This window comes from Mycteria americana, chromosome 10, assembly GCF_035582795.1.
Source record: "Mycteria americana isolate JAX WOST 10 ecotype Jacksonville Zoo and Gardens chromosome 10, USCA_MyAme_1.0, whole genome shotgun sequence".
NCBI lineage: Eukaryota > Metazoa > Chordata > Aves > Ciconiiformes > Ciconiidae > Mycteria > Mycteria americana.
Window position 1 is genome coordinate 4640203 of NC_134374.1, and position 19618 is coordinate 4659820.

A 19618-nucleotide genomic window follows, 5' to 3' on the forward strand; every position below is an offset into this window, starting at 1 on the left:
GTAACAGTTTCCGTCTACGTGGAAGGTCATTCGATTTTAGACACAATAAACTGCATCAGGTTAGTATCACTCACTTCAACAGTCCCACTAGTCAATACTGCTTTGTCCACGAACATGATATAGACTACAGGTTTGCGCTTAAGCTGCTAAATACTCAGTACATTATGAACTAATTCCATGGCTATGGCCACTGCCATAATTGCAAGGAATCAGCAGAGTCTCACCTTCTTACCCTAGTCCTGAAAGTGCTCTATGAGCTGCGAATTTTTTGAATACTGTATTATCAGTCAGGGTTTCCATAACCACAAGTTGTTGGGTGCTTCTCAGCAAGCACTCCCTTTTATTGCTATTTCCCAATGGGAAATCAAGAACCGTGTTCACCCAGGCAAGTAAGACCACTGCTGAGCGGTTTGCTGGCACCCTGCTAACTCCATTCACACCAGCCTACTGAAGAATGATTCACTTCCAGGGTTGCAGAGATTTAAAATTCACCTGTATAATGACAAGGATATTAACTGTAAAATAAAGGAGTAGACACTAGCATTATCTCCATAAGGGAGGCAAGGGGAAAAAGCAGCTCAGGCCATACTTGCCAATCCCTCACTAATGAAATGCGGTACATGTTGCTCTCAAAGAACCAGTTTTAGGGACAACCTACAGAAGGTCATCTACTCTCATCTCTGCTCAAAGCTAGACCGCACAGCTTCTACTGGGGATTCCACCTAAATCATCCTCTTGCCTCACTCAGGGAATTACTTCAGCTGTAGATATGGCAGGTGATGCACATTTACAGAGAAAGGGCTCTGCTTTCAGAAAACATTTTCAGTTTCACAGCTACTTGAGTAAGACTACTGGGAAATACCCCAGACACTTAAATAAATAGGGTAAAATACCCTAGGAAATAAAATAAAGGGCAAGGAATCCAGAATAGCTTTGAAATAAGGATGTGTTCTTCCCAAAAATCTCTAAAACACTTGGTTAACAAAATATCAACATTAGCTGCAAAGACATGTGCCAAAACATATCAGCAAGGAGTTTTGCTCAGTTGTACCCATTTATGGCAATAAAGCCAATATGTCACATGAAAATAACTGCCAACATTTTGCCATTTTGAGGCAACACTACTTTGTTCTTCTATATTTATTTCACCGAGTACATCAAGAGAGTACTAATATTTGGGGGGTTTTTTTAGTCCTTTTCAACCCACAATCTCAAAGATTTTTTTTCTCCTCCAGAATAACTGTCAGTTACACCTTTTTTACTGCTGACAATCTTCTTTATTTTAAATATGCATATCATACCCAGCAAACTTCCTATCCTTTGTGGGACTAGTGTAATGCAGGCAGAATAATTTAAGTTCCATTTTACCGATGAAGAATCATCGGAAGCAAAGAAAACATGCTGTTGTCTTTTAAAAAAAGAGCACTATTGTTCTGAAGCAAGCCTATTCTTTCCTCTGATACATAACAGTACCTGTGAGGTCAATAATTAACTATATTAAAACTGGATCAGACAGCCTCCTGATTTGCTACATTAGAAGTGTTAAAGGACATAAAATATTTATAAGACTGTAGGAGTTCCTTACAAACAGAAACGTTCTATTAGCACAACACTGGTCAGCCCCATTATACTAAGGATTTTGAAAAGTAGACACTTTGATGTACAATTGAGTTCTCACTCAGATTATTTACATCACCATAAAAAGGAGCTGTTTGAAAATACTGTAAAAGCTTTCCCTGAGTGGCAACAACTGCAGAAAGTAATATTCTGCAGCTACAGCCAGCTTAATTTTGGCAATAACTGCTCACATCTACAATCTAAGAATTCAAAGGCTAATCACAGCAGAACCAATGGGGAAAAAATCCTGTCAAAAAAGTAAATTTGTGATAGATTGCTGTGGTGGGATGACCCTGGCTGAATGCCAGGTGCCCACCAAGCCGCTCTATCATTCCCCTCCTCAGCTGGACAGGGGAGAGAAAATATAACAAAAGGTTTGTGGGTCGAGATAAGGACAGGGAGATCACTTGCCAATCACCATCACGGGCAAAACAGACTCGACTTGGGGAAATTAATTTAATTTATTACCAATCATATCACAATAGGGTAATGAGAAATAAAAACTAAATCTTAAAACACCTTCCCCCCACCCCTCCCTTCTTCCTGGGCTCAACTTCACTCCCGATTTTCTCACCCTCAGCAGCGCAGTGGGATGGGGAATGGGGGTTGCGGTCAGTTCATCACACGTTGTCTCTGCTGCTCCTTCCTCCTCACACTCTTCCCCTGCTCCAGCATGGGGTCCCTCACACAGGAGACAGTCCTCCACAAACTTCTCCAACATGAGTCCTTCCCACAGGCTGCAGTTCTTCATGAACTGCTCCAGTGTGGGTCCTTTCCACAGGTGCAGTCCTTCAGGAACAGACTGCTCCAGCGTGGGTCCCCCACGGGGTCACAAGTCCTGCCAGCAAACCTGCTCCAGCATGGGCTCCTCTCTCCATGGGGCCACAGGTCCTGCCAGGAGCCTGAGCCAGCACAGGCTCTACATGTGGTCCCAGCCTCCTTCGGGCACATCCACCTGCTCTGGTGTGGGGTTCTCCATGGGCTGCAGGTGGATATCTGCTCCACCATGGACCTCCATGGGCTGCAGGGGGACAGCCTGCCTCACCATGGTCTTCACCAGGGGCTGCAGGGGAATCTCTGCTCCGGCACCTGGAGCACCTCCTCCCCCTCCTTCTTCACTGCCCTTGGTGTCTGCAGAGCTGTTCCTCTCACACACTCTCACTCCTCTCTCTGGCTGCTGTTGTGCAGCAGTTTTTTCCCCTTCTTAAATATGTTATCCCAGAGGCACTACCACCGTCACTGATGGGCTCGGCCTTGGCCAGTGGCAGGTCTGTCTTGGAGCCAGCTGGCATTGGCTCCATTGGACATGGGGGAAGCTTCTGGCATCTGCTCATAGAAGCCACCCCTGTAGCCCCCCCACTACCAAAATGTTGCCACGCAAACCCAATACAATAGCAAACATCCTTTATTTTGGTCAGATTCCTGTCATACTTCAAGAGCTAAAACCATTTACAGGCATTCTCCTAAGCTTTCAGCATACGATTCTTAGGTACACGAAGAGACTCCACAGAATCCTACAGAGGATACCTCAAAGCAAGAAAGCCTAGAGCAACCTTAAGAGAGGTTTTAAATAGCTATGTCCTGACAACTAACATTTCTAGGTTTGAAGAAGTATAAATGTGAAGAATAAAAATAATGAACTTCAAATCATTTTTTTTAGTTGTTTTTGTACTATAAGGTCAACCTGTTAATAAATTGCAAATTAAAAATAAAAATAAATCTTGAAAGCCATGTAATACCTAGATACAACTACAAGGAATAAAATCAATAGGAACAGTATGTGAAATATACAGATTTACTACAAAACTGAAATCCATTGCATAAGTAAGCAAAGACAAATTCAGGTATCCCAACTACAATTTAAATGGACTGTATTTTTCAGCAAAACTTTTTTAAAAAAATCAGAAGATGCAGGTTCACTGAAACCAAAACTACCAGAGTAACGTAGCAGATGCTATGTAACTTCCACAAAGGCTTCTCTGGTGCAGGATATAACCTCAGGGGAGAAACATACATCCAGAGTGAACTGTAGCCAAATTACAATGCAGGCGACCCAAACTGTAAATCCCTACTACAGTAAATATTTATTTACAGAGACAGGATAAAGCTTCATTCTGTAATAGCAAACAGTTTTACAGAGCATTTTGGTTCAATTTTTTAAAAAAAATAAAGACTGAGGCCCCAGTTTTCACTCGATAAACTAAGATACAAATACATACCATATAAATCATGAAAAGCCATCGTCTCTGTGTATTTGATTTAAAACACAGGAATGCCAACTTGTGAATAAGACCCTTTTTCCTATTTCCTCAAATTAAGCACAGAACTCTTTTTTTTGCTTAATTTTATTTGCCAAGTGAACTTGATCTCATGACTAAGAAACCTCAGCTTAATGAAATACTGAGCATGGGCTGAGATGCAAATGTTCTTAGTCAATTGAGGTGTAAAACAAGTTAGTTTAAGCCTTCAGTGAAAAAAGATTTCATCTCCATTTACAATAACTCAAGTACATTATGGTCTAGTGGTTAAGACTCAGGTAGGACAACGGTAACTCATTAAACTAAGGTGTGTATCCAAGCCCTTGTGTGGCAATCTATCTTGCCTAACTGTGGCAATAAAGATATCCTTGAAAGAAGGGAAAATTAGAAGCACAACTCTGAAAAAAGGTAAGTATTAGTCTCCTTAGTAGGTACAGAGAAAAGTATCATAAAGATCACAGCTCCTCCTTATCTTTGCTTCCATACAGCTAAAAAGCTGTATAACATGAATTGGGAAGCGTGTGCTGGTCATTTTCCCGCCTGTCATCCCCAAATGTAAATATGCTTCTTAACAGAGTGGTGTTATTTGTCTCACAAATATACGCATTGCAAAATAATCTTTGCTACAGCTGCTGAAAAAAATATGCAGCGTAGATAATTTCAGATCTTTATTAATCTAGTGAGTTTTCCTTTTGATTCCTATCACAGTGAGGACCTGCAGCAAGCAAGCCACACCAAAAGCTCAGTGTGCTAAAACACTGGCAGGTATAAATGATTTCTGCCATTTATTCTACTACTGTATATTTAGTGATGTCACAGCACAGCCCTTTAAGTTTTGAAAAGCAAGCATCTTCTTTGCTGCATACTGAGTCTAGCTACAGCACAAGTTTCCTCTCCTGTCCTGCAGCTCCTACCAAAATACATTTCTTTAAGTTTGTACAAAGATCACCAAGTACTTTTTTAATTGGTCCACCAGGAAATTCTGTTAGAGACAAGATCTTTGCCATCGACGCCCACTGCTTGATAATACTTTAACATTATTCCTTTTGACAGATACCAGATAAGGAAAATTTCCCCAGAACACACATACAAGCCTACCTCTGTCTCCCCTTCCTCCAAACTCCTATGCCTGCGAGCTGGTTAGCAATGATGCAGACAACAAGCTACATCTTTTAAAAACCAGGAATACCAGCAGGGGCCTTCTACAGATTCAGGATGGCACTAACTGTCGCAGGAAATCCAGGATTTGAAGAGTCAGTGTGTTTCCCTACTTTTCCAAGCACGGCACATACAACAAGCAGGGAAGACTAGTTCCAACCATGTATTTCATTGATAAGTTTTTCTCCTCTCACAGTTGCATTTTACTTCAATTTCTCAAGTGGAAAGAGGCAAATTGAAAAATGGAAGCAGAAAACAAATAATTTGTTTTCTGACATTTCAGTGAAAGATTGGTATTTTATGACACCAAATACTCATTTGTGTAACTACTCCAGGAATACTCATCTCCTGATTAAGGTCCTGTCTAAGCTATAACCAAAGCAACGTCTTTGTGACCAACATGCTTAATCTCACTAGACCTTGGTTATGGCATGTGCATTCACAACACAGGTTTTGTGTCATCATAACTGCACTTCAGCACATGGGCCATTTTGCCTAACTATATTCTTACCAATACACTCTAGAAAACCTAGAAAAGTAGCTCTCCCATAGCAGCTCTGCCAAAGACAGAACAACCAGAGGACATGGTCACACAGTTGCACTGCCAGACGTACAGCAACATACTTGGGACAGTCTATTGCATGCGGGGATTACCAGGAAGTGGAACCAGTCAAACAGGTTACAGTATCTGTATCCTTAGGTGAGGTCTAAGAAAGGAAAGAGAATGAAATACAAAGCTAAGCAGGTGCATACCTGCAGGAAGAGAGCCAAGGCTAAGCAAAACCAGCACAAGACATTTCTGTCCATTTTTATCCACACTAGCCAACTCAGAACTATGCTGTGTGTGGACACAAGCCATAAGAGCTAACTGTAACATCTAGAGATTACAAATTGGTGCTGCTGTAACTGTCAGTCCAGCAGTGTCACACAAACAAATCCAACTGCAGCCTTCATTCTAAACCTAGGCCAGCACCAGAATTCCCAGCCTTCCTTCAGGTAAGTGCCTCTGCTGTCATCTATCTTTTTTCTCCTTGGTCTGTACCTTCTCCAGCTATTGGCCGCTTCCTCAAAACTCACATCTCCCCTCCTTAAAGTCTGTCTTACCAAGCGTACTCCTGTATTCTTGGGAATCCTTTGCTACTGCCTCCTCAGTATTACTGCTATTCAAACCCTGCAGCACTGTTCATCTTTCTTCCCATTCCTGCCTTGAGGCATTGCCCCTCTCTTCCCTCAAGACTTAGTCTTGTACTGCTGCCTGCCTCTTTCACTCGTAACTCCCCAGTCCCTCAGTGCTGCCAGTCACCTCCAGCCTTGTCTCACCAGCCGAAAAATGCTGTTCAGGAGAACAAGATTTTACTTGGCACATTTGCAATGACCTCATAAGATAATAGCTGTTCATTGGGTTTTTTTCTCTAAAGTAAGCACTAATTTTCTTGAGTGACAGACAGCAATATAAAATTAAAATCAGGCATAGCAAATTATGCTAGCTTATACCTAGGAGGTTTGAATATTTTCAAACCTGCAAACACAAACGTAACTGCATTTTTCAAATTTTCTTGTTAATCTTTCTTAATCACAATTTTAATTCAATAACATCTCACTTTTTGTTTCTGTCCAGTGAAAAACATAACTTACACAGATTGAATCTGTATGAAGCTAACATTATGAGAAAAGCTACAGAAATTAAATGTGCAGTGCCACAGAAAAAAAAGCATACTACAGGAACTATTCCATTCAAGTGTTCTTCCACACTGTCAAATGCCATCAAGGACAGAAGACTCGTGACAGAAGCCTCACCTTCAACAAAAACCAAAGGGCACTAGGAGGCCCCAGCTGTCTGTCCAGCTGTAAGCCTATGAGGATGTTTTTAAATGAACACCTAATTCTAGTTCTTATTATTTCACTTTAGTCAGTTCTTAAATGAATTTTACCACACAGAAAGACTACCTTCATTCCCACTCAGCTTCCTTGGCTTCCAAAGATACCAGGGCAGAGAACGGCCTATCTAGCCTGATGACCACAAGACTTCCAAGGTTGCAAAATATCACCCTTGGTTCTAAGCCGAAGCCTAACATTATCTATCTGTCTATAATATAATGATATCCCTAGAAGAGCATCTTGGATTTTGTGATGCTTTTTTTACACTTCCCTTGCGCCCTGCAAGTCCTTCAGATGCCAATGAAGAATGCCCCGCCTCCAGCTGGGAGGGCTATTTCTACATCTGAAATTAATCAGCCCAAAGTTTGGACTTTGTGGTTTTGTCCGGTAGAATGAATAAATGTTTCAACAAGACAATTATGCCTCATGTTTAATATAGCTTGCTTTACGATGACACAATTAGAGAGACCCTAGAAAATCCAGAGAGATGCAACTCATGCAAAACACCCAAGAACCATATCCCACCCAGGAACAACTTTATTCTGCTTCCCTGTAGCATTTCTCCTTGACATGGTCAATGACAGATGCCATCAGACCATGAAGGAGTCAGTTCCACTCTGAATAGCTACCACCACAACAGAGGTCTCAGCGGTAGCTGGGGTCCCTGCCAGTGTGTAATGATACAAGCAGACAAGAATTAAAAATAGAAACTCAGCTCCATACCTTGAAGTTCTCATGAAGTAAAGTTTATTATATGGTGGTCAATGCCCTGTCACCTCCTGACCCACCCCTCCTGACAAGCTCCATCAAATCATATGCTTGTTTTTAACATAAGTGATCAGAAATGCCTGAGCAGGAGCTCATTTCAAGCACCTTCAGATGCACACAGGAAAAGGGATTTGGTAACAAGCGAGACAGATCGTCATTTCTTCTGACGTCTCCTCTTCCAACAAGCTGCAAATCTAACTCTGCCAGGGTGTCTGTGGGAGCAAAGGGCTGTTGAGCTAGTCCCAAGCATGGGCTACGCTGACCTCAGCTCTACGCACCACCCCACGGGTGGCAGCTGGCCCAGAGCTGCCCCCAGCCCTGCCTGGACGCACATCCCCACCTGGGTGCCATGCCACCATGGGCACCAGCAGGCCCCATCCCACACGGAGTGTGCCGGAAACTTCACCAAACCTTCCTTTTCCAAGTGGGATGTCTTTTGAAATGCCTCTCTCATGCAAGGAAAGGGGGGGGGGGGGGGGGGGGGGGAAGAAGGAGGAAAAAGAGAATCATATGAGAAACCCCATGAAGGTCAAGGGCTCCAAAACTCGCCCAGGCCTCCCCTCCTCCCTGCCCCTCTGGAGCAGGGGGTCCCAGGTCCGGCAAACGGCCATCCTCCCCTCCCCAGCCCTTCCTCCGGCCCCTTCTCCCGCCGGCCCGTGAGGGCCCGGGCCTGAGGCGGCCCCGCCCCGCCGCCGAGCCGAGGGGAGACCCTGCCCCGGCCCCCGGGCGGGCAGTACCTGCCAGCCCGCCTCCGCCCTCCTCGCCGTAGCCCCGCCGCCTCTGCAGCACGAAGTACTGGTTGGAGCGCTCCTGCACCCACAGCTTGAGGGCATTTTTCAGCAGCACCTCCTCGGGCTTCAGCCACATCGTGGCGGCCCCCTCACTCTCCGCCGCCACCGCCCATGCCCGCCGCGCCGCCCGGCCTCCCGCTCCCACGTACACAGCCCAACGGCCAAGCGCCGCCGCCGGGGGGGGGTGGCGGGGGGGGGAACGGGAGGGCTGCCCCGAGGCATACTGGGAACTGTAGTCCTCACGGCGGGCTGGCCGCGCAGCACCGCTGGCTCAGGACTACAGCTCCCGTCGGGCCTTGCGCGGCTGCCCGCCGCCGGGGCCGTGTGGCAGCAGCCTGCCTGGCCGTCAGGGGCAGTTGGAGGGAGGACGGGGAGACGCCGCTTACAGCCCCCGAGGCTCGTCCCCGCGCGGGGAGGCGGCCCGAGAGTTATGGCTCCTGTCCCACAGGCTCGGGGAGAGACTCTTCCTTCCGCTCCCGCACACGGCACCTCCCCTGCCGCTGCCCGGGAGCTGTCCGGCCCCAACCTCGCTCCTGACAGGCAGGGCCGCAGCAGGCTCGGACCTCCCCGGGGGCCTCCAGCGTGTCCCTAAAATGCCTTCATAAAGCGCGTTGGGTATTTTTTTGTCCTCTCTGTCAATGAGAGAAGTCCGATTTTCAATTTTGGCCAAATGTTATTCCATTTTCAGCCCACAAGACAGACAGATGTCACCAGAGACTTGGTTTGGCTTTTACGTTTGTTTTCCTGTCAGCACTAAGCCTTACGCTGCAGCGGGAGACTGGGGTGTGGAACAAACCACAGGAAAAACCTGCCACACAAGGAAGGGAGGCATGACCACCACTCCCACCGACTACAGCACCCCAGTGACAGTGCCTGTGCATGTCCCCTTCCCGGTCGCAGGCCATGCCAGGAGCGGAGGAGCAGCACCACCAGCTGCAGAAGCAGACATATGGTCAACATTGCCTATTTACATTTCACGTTATAAAAAGACAATCTGCCTCATTGCTTCTATCACCCAACACAATTCAGTGCTAATTTGGAGTAGAGTAGACGTTTTGGTTGCCTTAACAACAGCTTGACTTGTGGACCCAGAATTTTCATGATTTGTCTGCAAGACCTTTGGCACTTGTCCTCAATGACTGGCTCTTCAGATTATTTGCAGACTGACTTTACCAGTTGTTCTGTGCTAGAATAAATCAATCTATCCTGTTAAGGAACAAGACAGCGGCTTTCATACTCGTAGGGAGTGCATGTGAGTATCTGCTTTTACTGCTGTCTTCTGTTGCTGTCTCCTCCTGATGTAAAGAGCAGTTCTCTCACAGCCAGGTTTCAAAAAAAATCAGGTGCTAGAACTATTCCACCATACCTGGCAGATGAGGATTTCCCTCTGGGACGACCTTGGGACTTGCTTTCCATGAGCACTGGTCAGCACAGCATAACTCCCAGCTCCCCTGAAGTCACGATCGCGGCCACCCAGCTGCTCAGTCCACCCACTGTTGAGCCCTCTCTCTTGCTATTTCTTTTCCAATCTCTTCGCTACATCCCAAAGAGCTCCAAATCTCTCCCTGAGGCCTTGCATTTGATAACACTCTGCTTCCTAAATGGTATCTTTTGGTGCTGACCAAAACCACAAACAAAAACCTTCCAGGAGTGAAAGCCCCACTGCCTCCTCTGCTCCAGGTCGCTGGTGCTGGGGACTTCTCAGAGTTACTGTCTTTTCCCACCTCCGTGCAAGATTCACTCCTGGTCCTGACACAATCTGTTATTCCATACAAATGGAGCAAGTAGGACATTCCCATTTCCCAGGAACTCTGCAGTTTGCTGTCCTGTCGGATCCTTCCCTTAGCACTCTTTTTTCCAGCATAATTGACCTTCCTAAGATTTTCAAGAATAATGCGTTATTGATTGTGTATCATACAAAAAATTCAGCACACAGTTGTTTAAACTCAGCCTCTGCTTTGAGCTCCTTCTAAAAAAAATTATGCACATCATACACTAACCATAGGTTGCAAACTTGGCACTTTTGCTTTATCCCGCCTTCCTTTCATCCCTTCCAACAGTCTCAAATGTACTTCACTACCAAAAATGCTTCTGCCAACACTGGTCTATTTGTGAGCACAGGCACAGCGAGATTTTGCCAAGCGCTCACAGAAAGGTGTTTGGCAATGCTCATCCAGTTCCAGCTGCGTAAGGAACCACCTACCCAAAGGCACCAGTGTGAAAGAAGAAGCGAGGGTGCAATCACATTTAACTCACTGGAAGGCTTCAAAACTGGGTGAATTGCACTGGTATGAGACTTTTTTCCTTTTCTTCCATTCACTCATTGCACCACAGCAAGAGAAGCTGTAGTATTAAAAGGTTTTCCCTTTGGGACTGAATATAGATTTAACTAATACTGCTATTCTTTTTACCTGTTTTTATAACAGAGTAGGAAGCAACAAATTTCTGGTGCTTTACCTTTACTAGAAAGGAAAAATGAATTAAAAATCATTAGCCAGTATGTGGTAACTAACATAGATAAAACATTAATGAGACAAGGCAAACAACTCCTAGATATACTAGCACATTGCTCTTCATGAGGCAGTTTCTTCAATCCCCCCACCTGAAGTGACTGAGCGTAAACAGACCTTAGCAGGTTCCTGGAGATTTACCAGCTGAACTGATAGAGTGATGCCTGCATGGATGCTGCTCTTGCATTCCCAGAGAGAGTGTTTACCATTTAATTTTCCCCAATTAGCCAAGCCCTTGGATAGTAAATACCTAGTAAGGATCTAACACAGGTCTTCTAATTCTGATGCTAATTGTAAGGAGAGATGCCCTTGGCATTTCCAGTCCAGAGCTTGGCTTTTGGCATCTCACACACACTGGACATGTTAGGACACATGTTGCTTGCTTATGTAAGACTCAAACTTTCTTAACTGGATAAAAATTTAACAGTAAAATGCTACTGCTTGGAAAATGTCTGTTTGGTTTCCTCTCCCTTGGTTCACGGTCTTGAATGTCTTTCTTTTTTCCAGTTCCCTCAGGCACTGGATTCTTAACCAAATACTGTTAAAATGCAAAGAGTGCTCCTCTGTTGGCTTGGAGGAATTTATTTATAGGCACTTAAATTCTTTCTTAATCAGTGCGCAATCATCCTATAGTCTAATCAATGCATTCTGCAGCAACAGAGATCCATTTAGTGCTGCAGATTTTTTCTTTCACTGTGTTAAAGACCTCCTAGAAATGGTAAATTACTTCCCTCAAATAACCATAGCCAAGATTATATAAATAGATAAATAGCTATATAAATAAATTTTGGCTTCACTCTGTATAACCAACAGTGGAACTACCAGTGCAGAGAATTACATAGTTGTTAATTCACAGTGGGTGAACATTGCAGTTTGGTTTCAAGTTTCCCTTAGAGCCAAAATTAAATTGCCAAAGCCAGTAGATTTTCTTTCATCTATTCCAAAATGCCAGCCATTACACCCCTGCGGGAGTGGAACTCTGTTCAAATCTGCACAGGAGAAACATCAGTCTAAATCTGGGTGAAAAGGCAGGGCTACCTGCTGAGGCGGTGTATGTTAAACATGGAATGAAATTACATTAAATCACACAGCCGAGGCAGATGTGTATATTTATTCTGTCCAACTGTTAGGTCATTTGACAAGTGCAGATCTTTCCATCTAAAGACTAAGTCTCTCCATTTTATGGGAAGAGTCCAACTGCCCTTTTGACTCAAACTGCTTTTATATGTTTGCAGCCCCTCATCACAAGTCCTGCTTTTCCCTTAAACAAAAATCTCAGCTATTACTACATTTCTATAGGGACACATGAAAATTTTCCTCAATGTGAGAAAATTGTGTTATTTTGGTTTGGGATTTAAAATAAAATCCCGCTGCTGTAAAGCCTGGTTTACAAGAAAGCACAGTAATCCAGCACCAGGTGACAAGGCTTCCTCTCCTGCAGGGATAAAAAAAATCTTTCCCAGTCCCCCTTCGAGAGCATGCAAGCATTTGAGTGAAGTGTCTAGATCAGAGCTTTCCTGGGGGAGAGATAAATGACAGCAGTGAGTAAACACTTGGAGACAATGCTGGAACCTCTTCTGCTTTCTCTTTGGGGGAAGAATAATTGACATGTCTTTGTGACTCAATGGGAATATTAACAGAGTCAAGAGGCACACATTTTAGCAACCGTTACCACTCGTGGGCACATAATTTCCAGCATCTTATGTGCGAACGTTAATGTATATATAGCAAACCCCAAAACTATTGCACAATAACAGCAAGCTTGCATTGCATTTCAGGAACAACCCTATCCCCAAGGTACATTGCTGTTTGCCTCTTGCTTAGAGGAGAGTCTGTCATGCCATAGCGCAGATATATATATATGTATACGTAACAAAGAGCCATTCACACCCGTAGTGTCACCAAAAAAAAAAAAATCTGCTGCACAGTGCTCTAAGCAGGGTCAGCTAAAGACAGCTGCTATCCATGGAAACTTGAAAATACAGAGTGAGAGTAGAGCTTTGAAATTTCTTTGAAGCAGGTAGAACTGTATCAATGTTCTCAAAGGGGAAAAAACCTCTGCAGAGTTCAATGAAATAAGAAAATGTTTTTTTCAAAGTCGGACAGCAACAGACCCAAGTTCAGTATCATAGACTGTGTGCATGAAATTTGCACACCTTCATTTTTAAACAAAAACCCTTGCATAGCTAATATTTACAAATAAATCTGCACACACAAGAACATGGCAGATTCTCAGGTTAAGCTGCAAAACCAGAAAAGCATTAAATTCTTCTGCCTAGCAGTAGCTCAAATACTGTTCAGGTACAAAAGTTGCATTTATTCCTTTAGCAGTACTTCACATTTGATACAAGAATCTTCAAAACCTTCCTGAAAATTAGTATAAGTGCCTTGAGCTCCAAGCAAGTCCACATCTTGACAGAACAGATACACATGATCTGATCCTACAGTAGTATGAGTTTACTGACATGAACTGCTGCATCCCCCAGTACTCCACTAGCACATTCCTTGAGAAAATGCTGTGCATCCACCTTACCCTTAGAAATACCAGTACTGGAAAAAAGGCAGGTTTATTGCTCTTAAAAGACAGTAAATAGAAAGGCTTGAATCCTATAAAACAAAGCAACCCAAATGTATAGATTGGAACAACAACAAAAAAAAGCCAAACACCTTTCAATGTATTGAATTGATCTGAATGGCCCCCCCTTTTTTTTGGAGGTCAAATCTTGTTCCTATTAAACACAGAAGACTGGCAGTTTATTTCATGAGAGTGTACAGGATTGTATATTTACATGCTTGGCTGTTCCTTTCTCTGCTCTGCACTTCAGATGTAGAATAGAAAGGTCATCACAGCAAAATACAGCTTTGGAGTGAAGTCCAATTATACTCAGCTTTGCAATTCGATCCCATATAACCAAGCAGTGCTTCCTGGACTAGACTTGGAACTGAGCTAAAAAGAAGCACAAGACTAACTATTACCCAATTGGCCAGGGGAGTGACAAGTTTTTACTACATCTAATAGTATAGTACAGAACAAAGGGCATTTAATTGTCTTTAAAATGCTTTGTCTTATAGAGCAAGTAAAAACTTTTGAGTAAGGGAGGGATGCTGAGAACCTGACAGGGGAAAGTGAGATGCAACCTGTCTGATCTGAAGAGTTCATGTAAGACAGCCTTGTACTGAACATGCCTAGAAGAACAGTTCAAAGGTATATCAAGCAGCTCACTGAACACACCCTTGGTTTTTCTTTTATATAGAGTACAGCTCCTAGTCTTAAGCCTCTCAACACAATTTCAATCCACATAACAGTAGCACCCTGCACATAATTAGCAGTCCTTATTCCAATTAGTTTGAGCAAGCACTGCTGCTTTTTGGCCTCCCAAAACTGAATGAGTTTTGGGGTTGTGGGATGGGGCAAATTCAGCATCCATTTCTATGTAAGAGCTGGTAATCAACATTTAATGTCAGTCAGGGTCATCAAAATATAGTTTTATTTACATTTTCATATTCAAATTCAATACAAATCATGAAATATTTACAAAATTTTAATCGTACGATAGATAAGAAAATGCATTGCTTTTCCCTTCCAGATTCAATAGTACTTTATTGCGGGCTTTAAGACAAAGTTCTGCTAACATCAGAAATAAGCCATACATACAGAGATAAAAAAAAATAATAAAGTGCATCTGTAAGATGTCCTTAGTTACCTTCACTGGGCAAGGCCCTACACTTACTACTGAGGTACCCAGTGTTCCTCCTCGACCCCAGTTCAACTCCCCACAGATGGCAGACAACTTCTCCAATCATCTGTTACATTTCCAGGACGTCAGCTCTCCCTGCAGCTTTAGCACACAGGCAAAACAATGCACAGCAACAGTCCAGCATTTTTCAGAGGCTGGATCATTTTCTGAACCAAACACAGCAGATCCTTTGGGAAGAATCTATCTTTCCATCTTTAGTTCAATCTTCCTGAAGTCATCCCAGACTCTCAAAGCCAGGACTCTGGCATATTGCTGGTGCTAGAGATGGTTATAACTCCAAAAATCATGGAGGATCTTTCTGACTGTCTAATATTAACAGGTTTGAACAGTTCCTGCAATTGTTCCCTTTACAGTATTGTGCAAGTCAGATTTGGCCTGTCAGCTTGAAGCTCTCTTTTTTTCCCTTTAGGAATGTGTGGTTGGCAGGCTGGAGTTGAGAGGTAGAGAATCAATCGGTTTACTAGAGAACCAAAGACACTGGGCAAAATCCAGTTTGACAGGCATTAGTTTGTACTTTCTCCTATCAAATTAGTGCACTGAAATATTAAATACAGTGTTGCTTTAAACTAAACTGTGTCTGGTAAATAAGTATTAGACCAGATCAAAATAAATTTGTTTACAATGAAAATCCACTTGAATTAAAACAACAAAAAACCCAAGTCAAAACAATTCCCAGTAGAGACAGCTACAACAAAGAATCTTCTCCTTATTTAAATGACTCTGAACATTGAAGAGAGACTCTAAACACTGAAGAGAAACTTTGCTGAAGATGGAACTTTTGTTTTAGTGTTAAAATCTGATGTTTTTCTTTAAGACAGCTTTATCTGAAGAGTGCTAAAACTAAATTCCACATGGGAGATGCAGTTTTAAGAATGGCAAACCATACAATTATGATTTGAACAAGTCTATTTGATCTCAGCATTGCCAAGGCAATATTTTTCTGCTACAGTCTTGCAAGGTTTGGTATTCACGTGACGGCAGTAGGCAGCTCCTTGCAGAAGGCTTACACCATGTTGCTGGGCTTGTTCTTAGGACCTGACTTCACAAACTTGTGTTTCATCTGCCTCAAAACTTGGGTTGTCAACGTGTGGAAGGACATTCACAGCTGAGGGCTGGGATTCATTGTTTACAAGATGCATGTTGTCATCTGTCCAGAACAAAACCAAGAAAAGACTAGTTAAGAAGTGTCACAGGCAAGCTTTATTACCTTAAAGCAAACCACACTTGCTTTATTTCCACAAGCCCACTGCAGTGGTCTTTTCCCAGCACTTTTCCTGGACAGTGGGAAATCCAAGGCCATGCTCCAACCACCACTCTTCTGCTGCCCCTCATTAGTTTGTGAGACCATTCTTGACACTACTTGTCATTTCTAAAGGTATCTACTCAGCTCTGAAGTTCACTTCTCACTAGTGCTGAGTAAGCCTAGGTTGTGTGCTCAAGTGGCAGAAGGCCACGTGAGGCTATGAAATCCAACTATAAGGAGATTGGCAATTCTCATATAACTTTAGGGCTGCCAAAGACAGACATCAGGAGCAACTTCTAGAGACTAGGTTCAGGATAAACTGTGGGACCCAGGCTGATTCAGAGGGGAAGGCCTTCTGCCTACAGACTAACCTTGTTAGGCTGATGTTAGTGTGTGTCCTTGCCACTCAAAGTGAGAATACACAAGGGCCTGAGCCCTAATCCAGCATCACTTTTGTTGCTTATAGGGATGCCATTTCAACTTCTGATGTTCAGCTTATAGGAAGTGCCCTCTGCTCTACTGGGGTGCCTAAACGGGGCACTCCCGAACACACATCACTTGCTGGAGCAACATGCTCCACAGGTGGCATGCAGCAAATCCCATGCTTTCCTATCAGCTAGGCTTCCCACAGGAAATCTAAGCAGACACAGCCAGAGCTTCCCTTTTGCTTCTGAACACTTCCCCACTTACTCCTCTTCGCAAGGCCATTCCACAATCCAGGGGATAGTTACTTTCATTTTTTTACCTGGAACCTTTCCATTTTTAAAATCAGCAGGAACACTGAGAGTGTGTGGGCAAAGTTGAGCACTAAAAACACACTTTCAATGTCTTGTTCAAAAAGATAAGGTATTTGGAAAAGCTGATAGTCTTTTCCAATTAAAATTCTCTGAAAGTGTTCAAGGATGACTCAGCCTTGGCAAAATCTGAAATTCAATTAAGTATTTGTCATCTCCATTTTGCATCATCTAAGCTAGAGCAGGACTGACTCCCCAGAAGTTTTCTGTAAGTAATTAACTACTTAAAGCAGACAGATCTGGTGGCAAAGCAACACTCGCTCATCTAAATGAAATCTCCAGAGACAACAAGATGAGGGACATCTTCAGAAAAATCTCTTTGGCCTTTAAGTAGTAAGCCTCTAATTTCAACTATTCTTTTCATAGACTTCAGTTTTTAATTCACATTTAGGCTGTGTTTCCTCTGAAGACAAAGACCAAGTGTCGGAACCAGGTACTAAACAAAAGGGAAGATTAAGATGACCCTGAAAAACAAGGTATTCAAGCACTGTGAGATGTTAAGGCAAACCCCCCTAATTCACAGTATAAGCAATGAAGTGCAATGCAATCTAGCAAGACAGATGAAACAGTAGACACACTTTCTGATGGTGCATGTTCCTCCAGAATAGATTCATCTGCTCCTTGTACAGAAGCATATCCAGATGATGCTGTTTCACTATGATTATCCTCTTCATTAACTGTAGAGACATTTGATGTCCCACTGGATACTGTGGCTTGCACAGACTCGGCCCCTTCTTCTACATCCACCTTTGTGAAAAAAGAGAAACCAGTTAAGTTACAACTTTGTAGGAGGTTGCAGGCATTGGTCTCCTGGAAAGATGCAAGGACTGGAGTCTAGTGAACTTTTACCCAGAAAAAAAAAATTAAAAGTGAAAAAAAAGCTCTGCTATTAACCTCCAGCATCATAGGTGAAAACCAGTTACTGAGTGGGAAGTTCAGATGCAGCTTCCGCATTCTTCAGCCAGCTCTTCCCTTTTACTGCCCCGTACCAGGCAAATAGATTCTTCCTTCCACTCAGTGCAGATCTCCCTCCCCCAGGCAAACTCTGGCATACATTTTAGCTGGTCCAAGCAGTGTCAGGCATTGGCAACAGCATCTTCCCCTGGCACTTGCCACAATGAGCAGTTGCAGAACACATCAGAAATTCCTTACGTATCCTAGGAAGTCATGTGGCTCCAGGAAAGCCATACATGCTAACACATTCACTTTTCAAGGACTCCAGGTACTTAGTAACCGAATAGAAGCTGATTTCAGGGACAGTATGAGTTGTCAAAGTCTGCCTAAAGCTTTGAGAAACACCCTTAGCTGCAAGTGCAAGAGCTAAGAGCAATTCTTCAGTCATTCATTACAATCAATTTTGGTTGACATTCTGCCCGAGGCCTTAGATGATACCAACTCGAACCAGGTCAGCTGCAGGCTTTGCTGAAGGGGACACAGCAATTAGTCCTGTAGCATCTCACCACTGACATGGCAGTACCTGTGCTTATCACCTACGCTCTAGAGCATGAACTAGCTCAGTATGTTGTTACTACACTAGCGTTAACACTGATAATGGCATCTGCCACTAAGACAGACTACTGGCTTACCTCAACACCCAAAACTTTGAGTATGTCACATTTGCACATGGGGCATGTCCTATGTTCCAGAAGCCAGGGGTCAATACAGTTCTTGTGGAAGAGATGGCTGGTGGAAGAAAGTAACCAACAGTTAGGTTTCACACCAGGAAAACTGTTCATGTGGCAGCTATAAAGACCCACTCAGAAACACTGAGAATTTATTCATTCTAGAATGGATTACCTTATTTTGCCACAAGTTTCAACTGAAAGTTATGGATAGTTGATCTCTCAACCTGTAGCTGGTTTATGCTTATTAGTATCTTTAAACAACTTGCTAGAATTCAGCGTTATCATCATCTTTGCTACATCAGTCTTAAGCTTTTTTTTTAAAAATCTGTGTACAATACATTCCCAGCTGATAATTTAACTAATACAAATATTGACATCTCAGGCTTAGCTTTAAGGTTAACTTCTGTCATGCAGATGCAGATGACTAAATAGCACTTGTTTCTATTAAAACTACAGAGAAAAGTAATCTCAGAGTTATGCCCTCAAGATAAACTATACTCCCACACATTTACTTTGTCTATGCAGTCACTGTGTATTCCAAGTGGATATTTGGCAGGCTGTGTACTCAAGAAAGTAAATATAGTTCAGCCATTACATATGCAAATGTGTGCTTCTATGAAGACACTCAATTCCACAATGGGTCTGAATTAGGCCACAGATTTAGGAGGATGACTTGAAATCCTGTAATCTGCCTGTTCCCTCAACCTGAATAGAAATAGCAAGGCAGACAGGCACTGCTCTATATTAATCAGAACTCCATTATGAGACAAGTGCAGACATCACCACATCCAGTGCTTAGTATCCTACACCCCAGCAGGATATCAGGATTCTCCAGTTCAGCCCACATAACCAGCACCTCCTTCCAGCTGCACCAACTTAATGTCTAGAGTACAACCTGAAACTTCCTTGATGCGTGACTATTTTAAGTGCTTGGACTTAATACTGGTCTTGTGTACCTCTGCTACTATAAATGCCTTCAGTTTGACTATCTAGACAAGAATGCCTTCTGCAAATTCACACACCCCAGATACTTAGATACCACTGATGTGACTCACAGGAGAATTCGATTGCTTGTTTCTTTCATATAGTTAAATGCTTTCAACAAGTAGGGTCTCAGTGTTGAGGTCATCCACCAACATCAACTACGTTCTTGCAGTAAATATCGGTTTAACACTCATGTGAGAGAGAATTTAATATGGTTGATACTGGTAGAGATCA

The 19618-nt window shown here is 43.2% G+C and overlaps 2 protein-coding genes across 5 annotated transcripts in view; both read right to left on the minus strand.

The window, feature by feature from the left end:
- TBC1D8B (TBC1 domain family member 8B) overlaps positions 1–8642 on the minus strand; it is a 43427-nt gene extending 34785 nt beyond the window's left edge. Inside the window, exon 1 of one of the 3 annotated variants that reach the window (XM_075512707.1) lies at positions 8417–8642. In XM_075512707.1, the coding sequence (XP_075368822.1) occupies positions 8417–8546 (130 nt within the window). In that variant the 5' untranslated portion in view covers positions 8547–8642. Of the gene's footprint in view, positions 1–2191; positions 2589–8416 lie in introns of those variants that run through there. The other 2 variants (XM_075512708.1, XM_075512709.1) reach the window with 2 other exon arrangements.
- A 5830-nt stretch (positions 8643–14472) lies between these two features.
- RNF128 (ring finger protein 128) overlaps positions 14473–19618 on the minus strand; it is a 39315-nt gene continuing 34169 nt past the window's right edge. Inside the window, exons 5-7 of one of the 2 annotated variants that reach the window (XM_075513204.1) lie at positions 18362–18458; positions 17354–17522; positions 14473–15885 (exon numbers count right to left, since the gene is read on the minus strand). In XM_075513204.1, coding sequence (XP_075369319.1) covers positions 15767–15885; positions 17354–17522; positions 18362–18458 — 385 coding nt within the window. In that variant the 3' untranslated portion in view covers positions 14473–15766. The remainder of the gene's footprint in view (positions 15886–17353; positions 17523–18361; positions 18459–19618) is intronic. The other variant, XM_075513203.1, reaches the window with a different exon arrangement.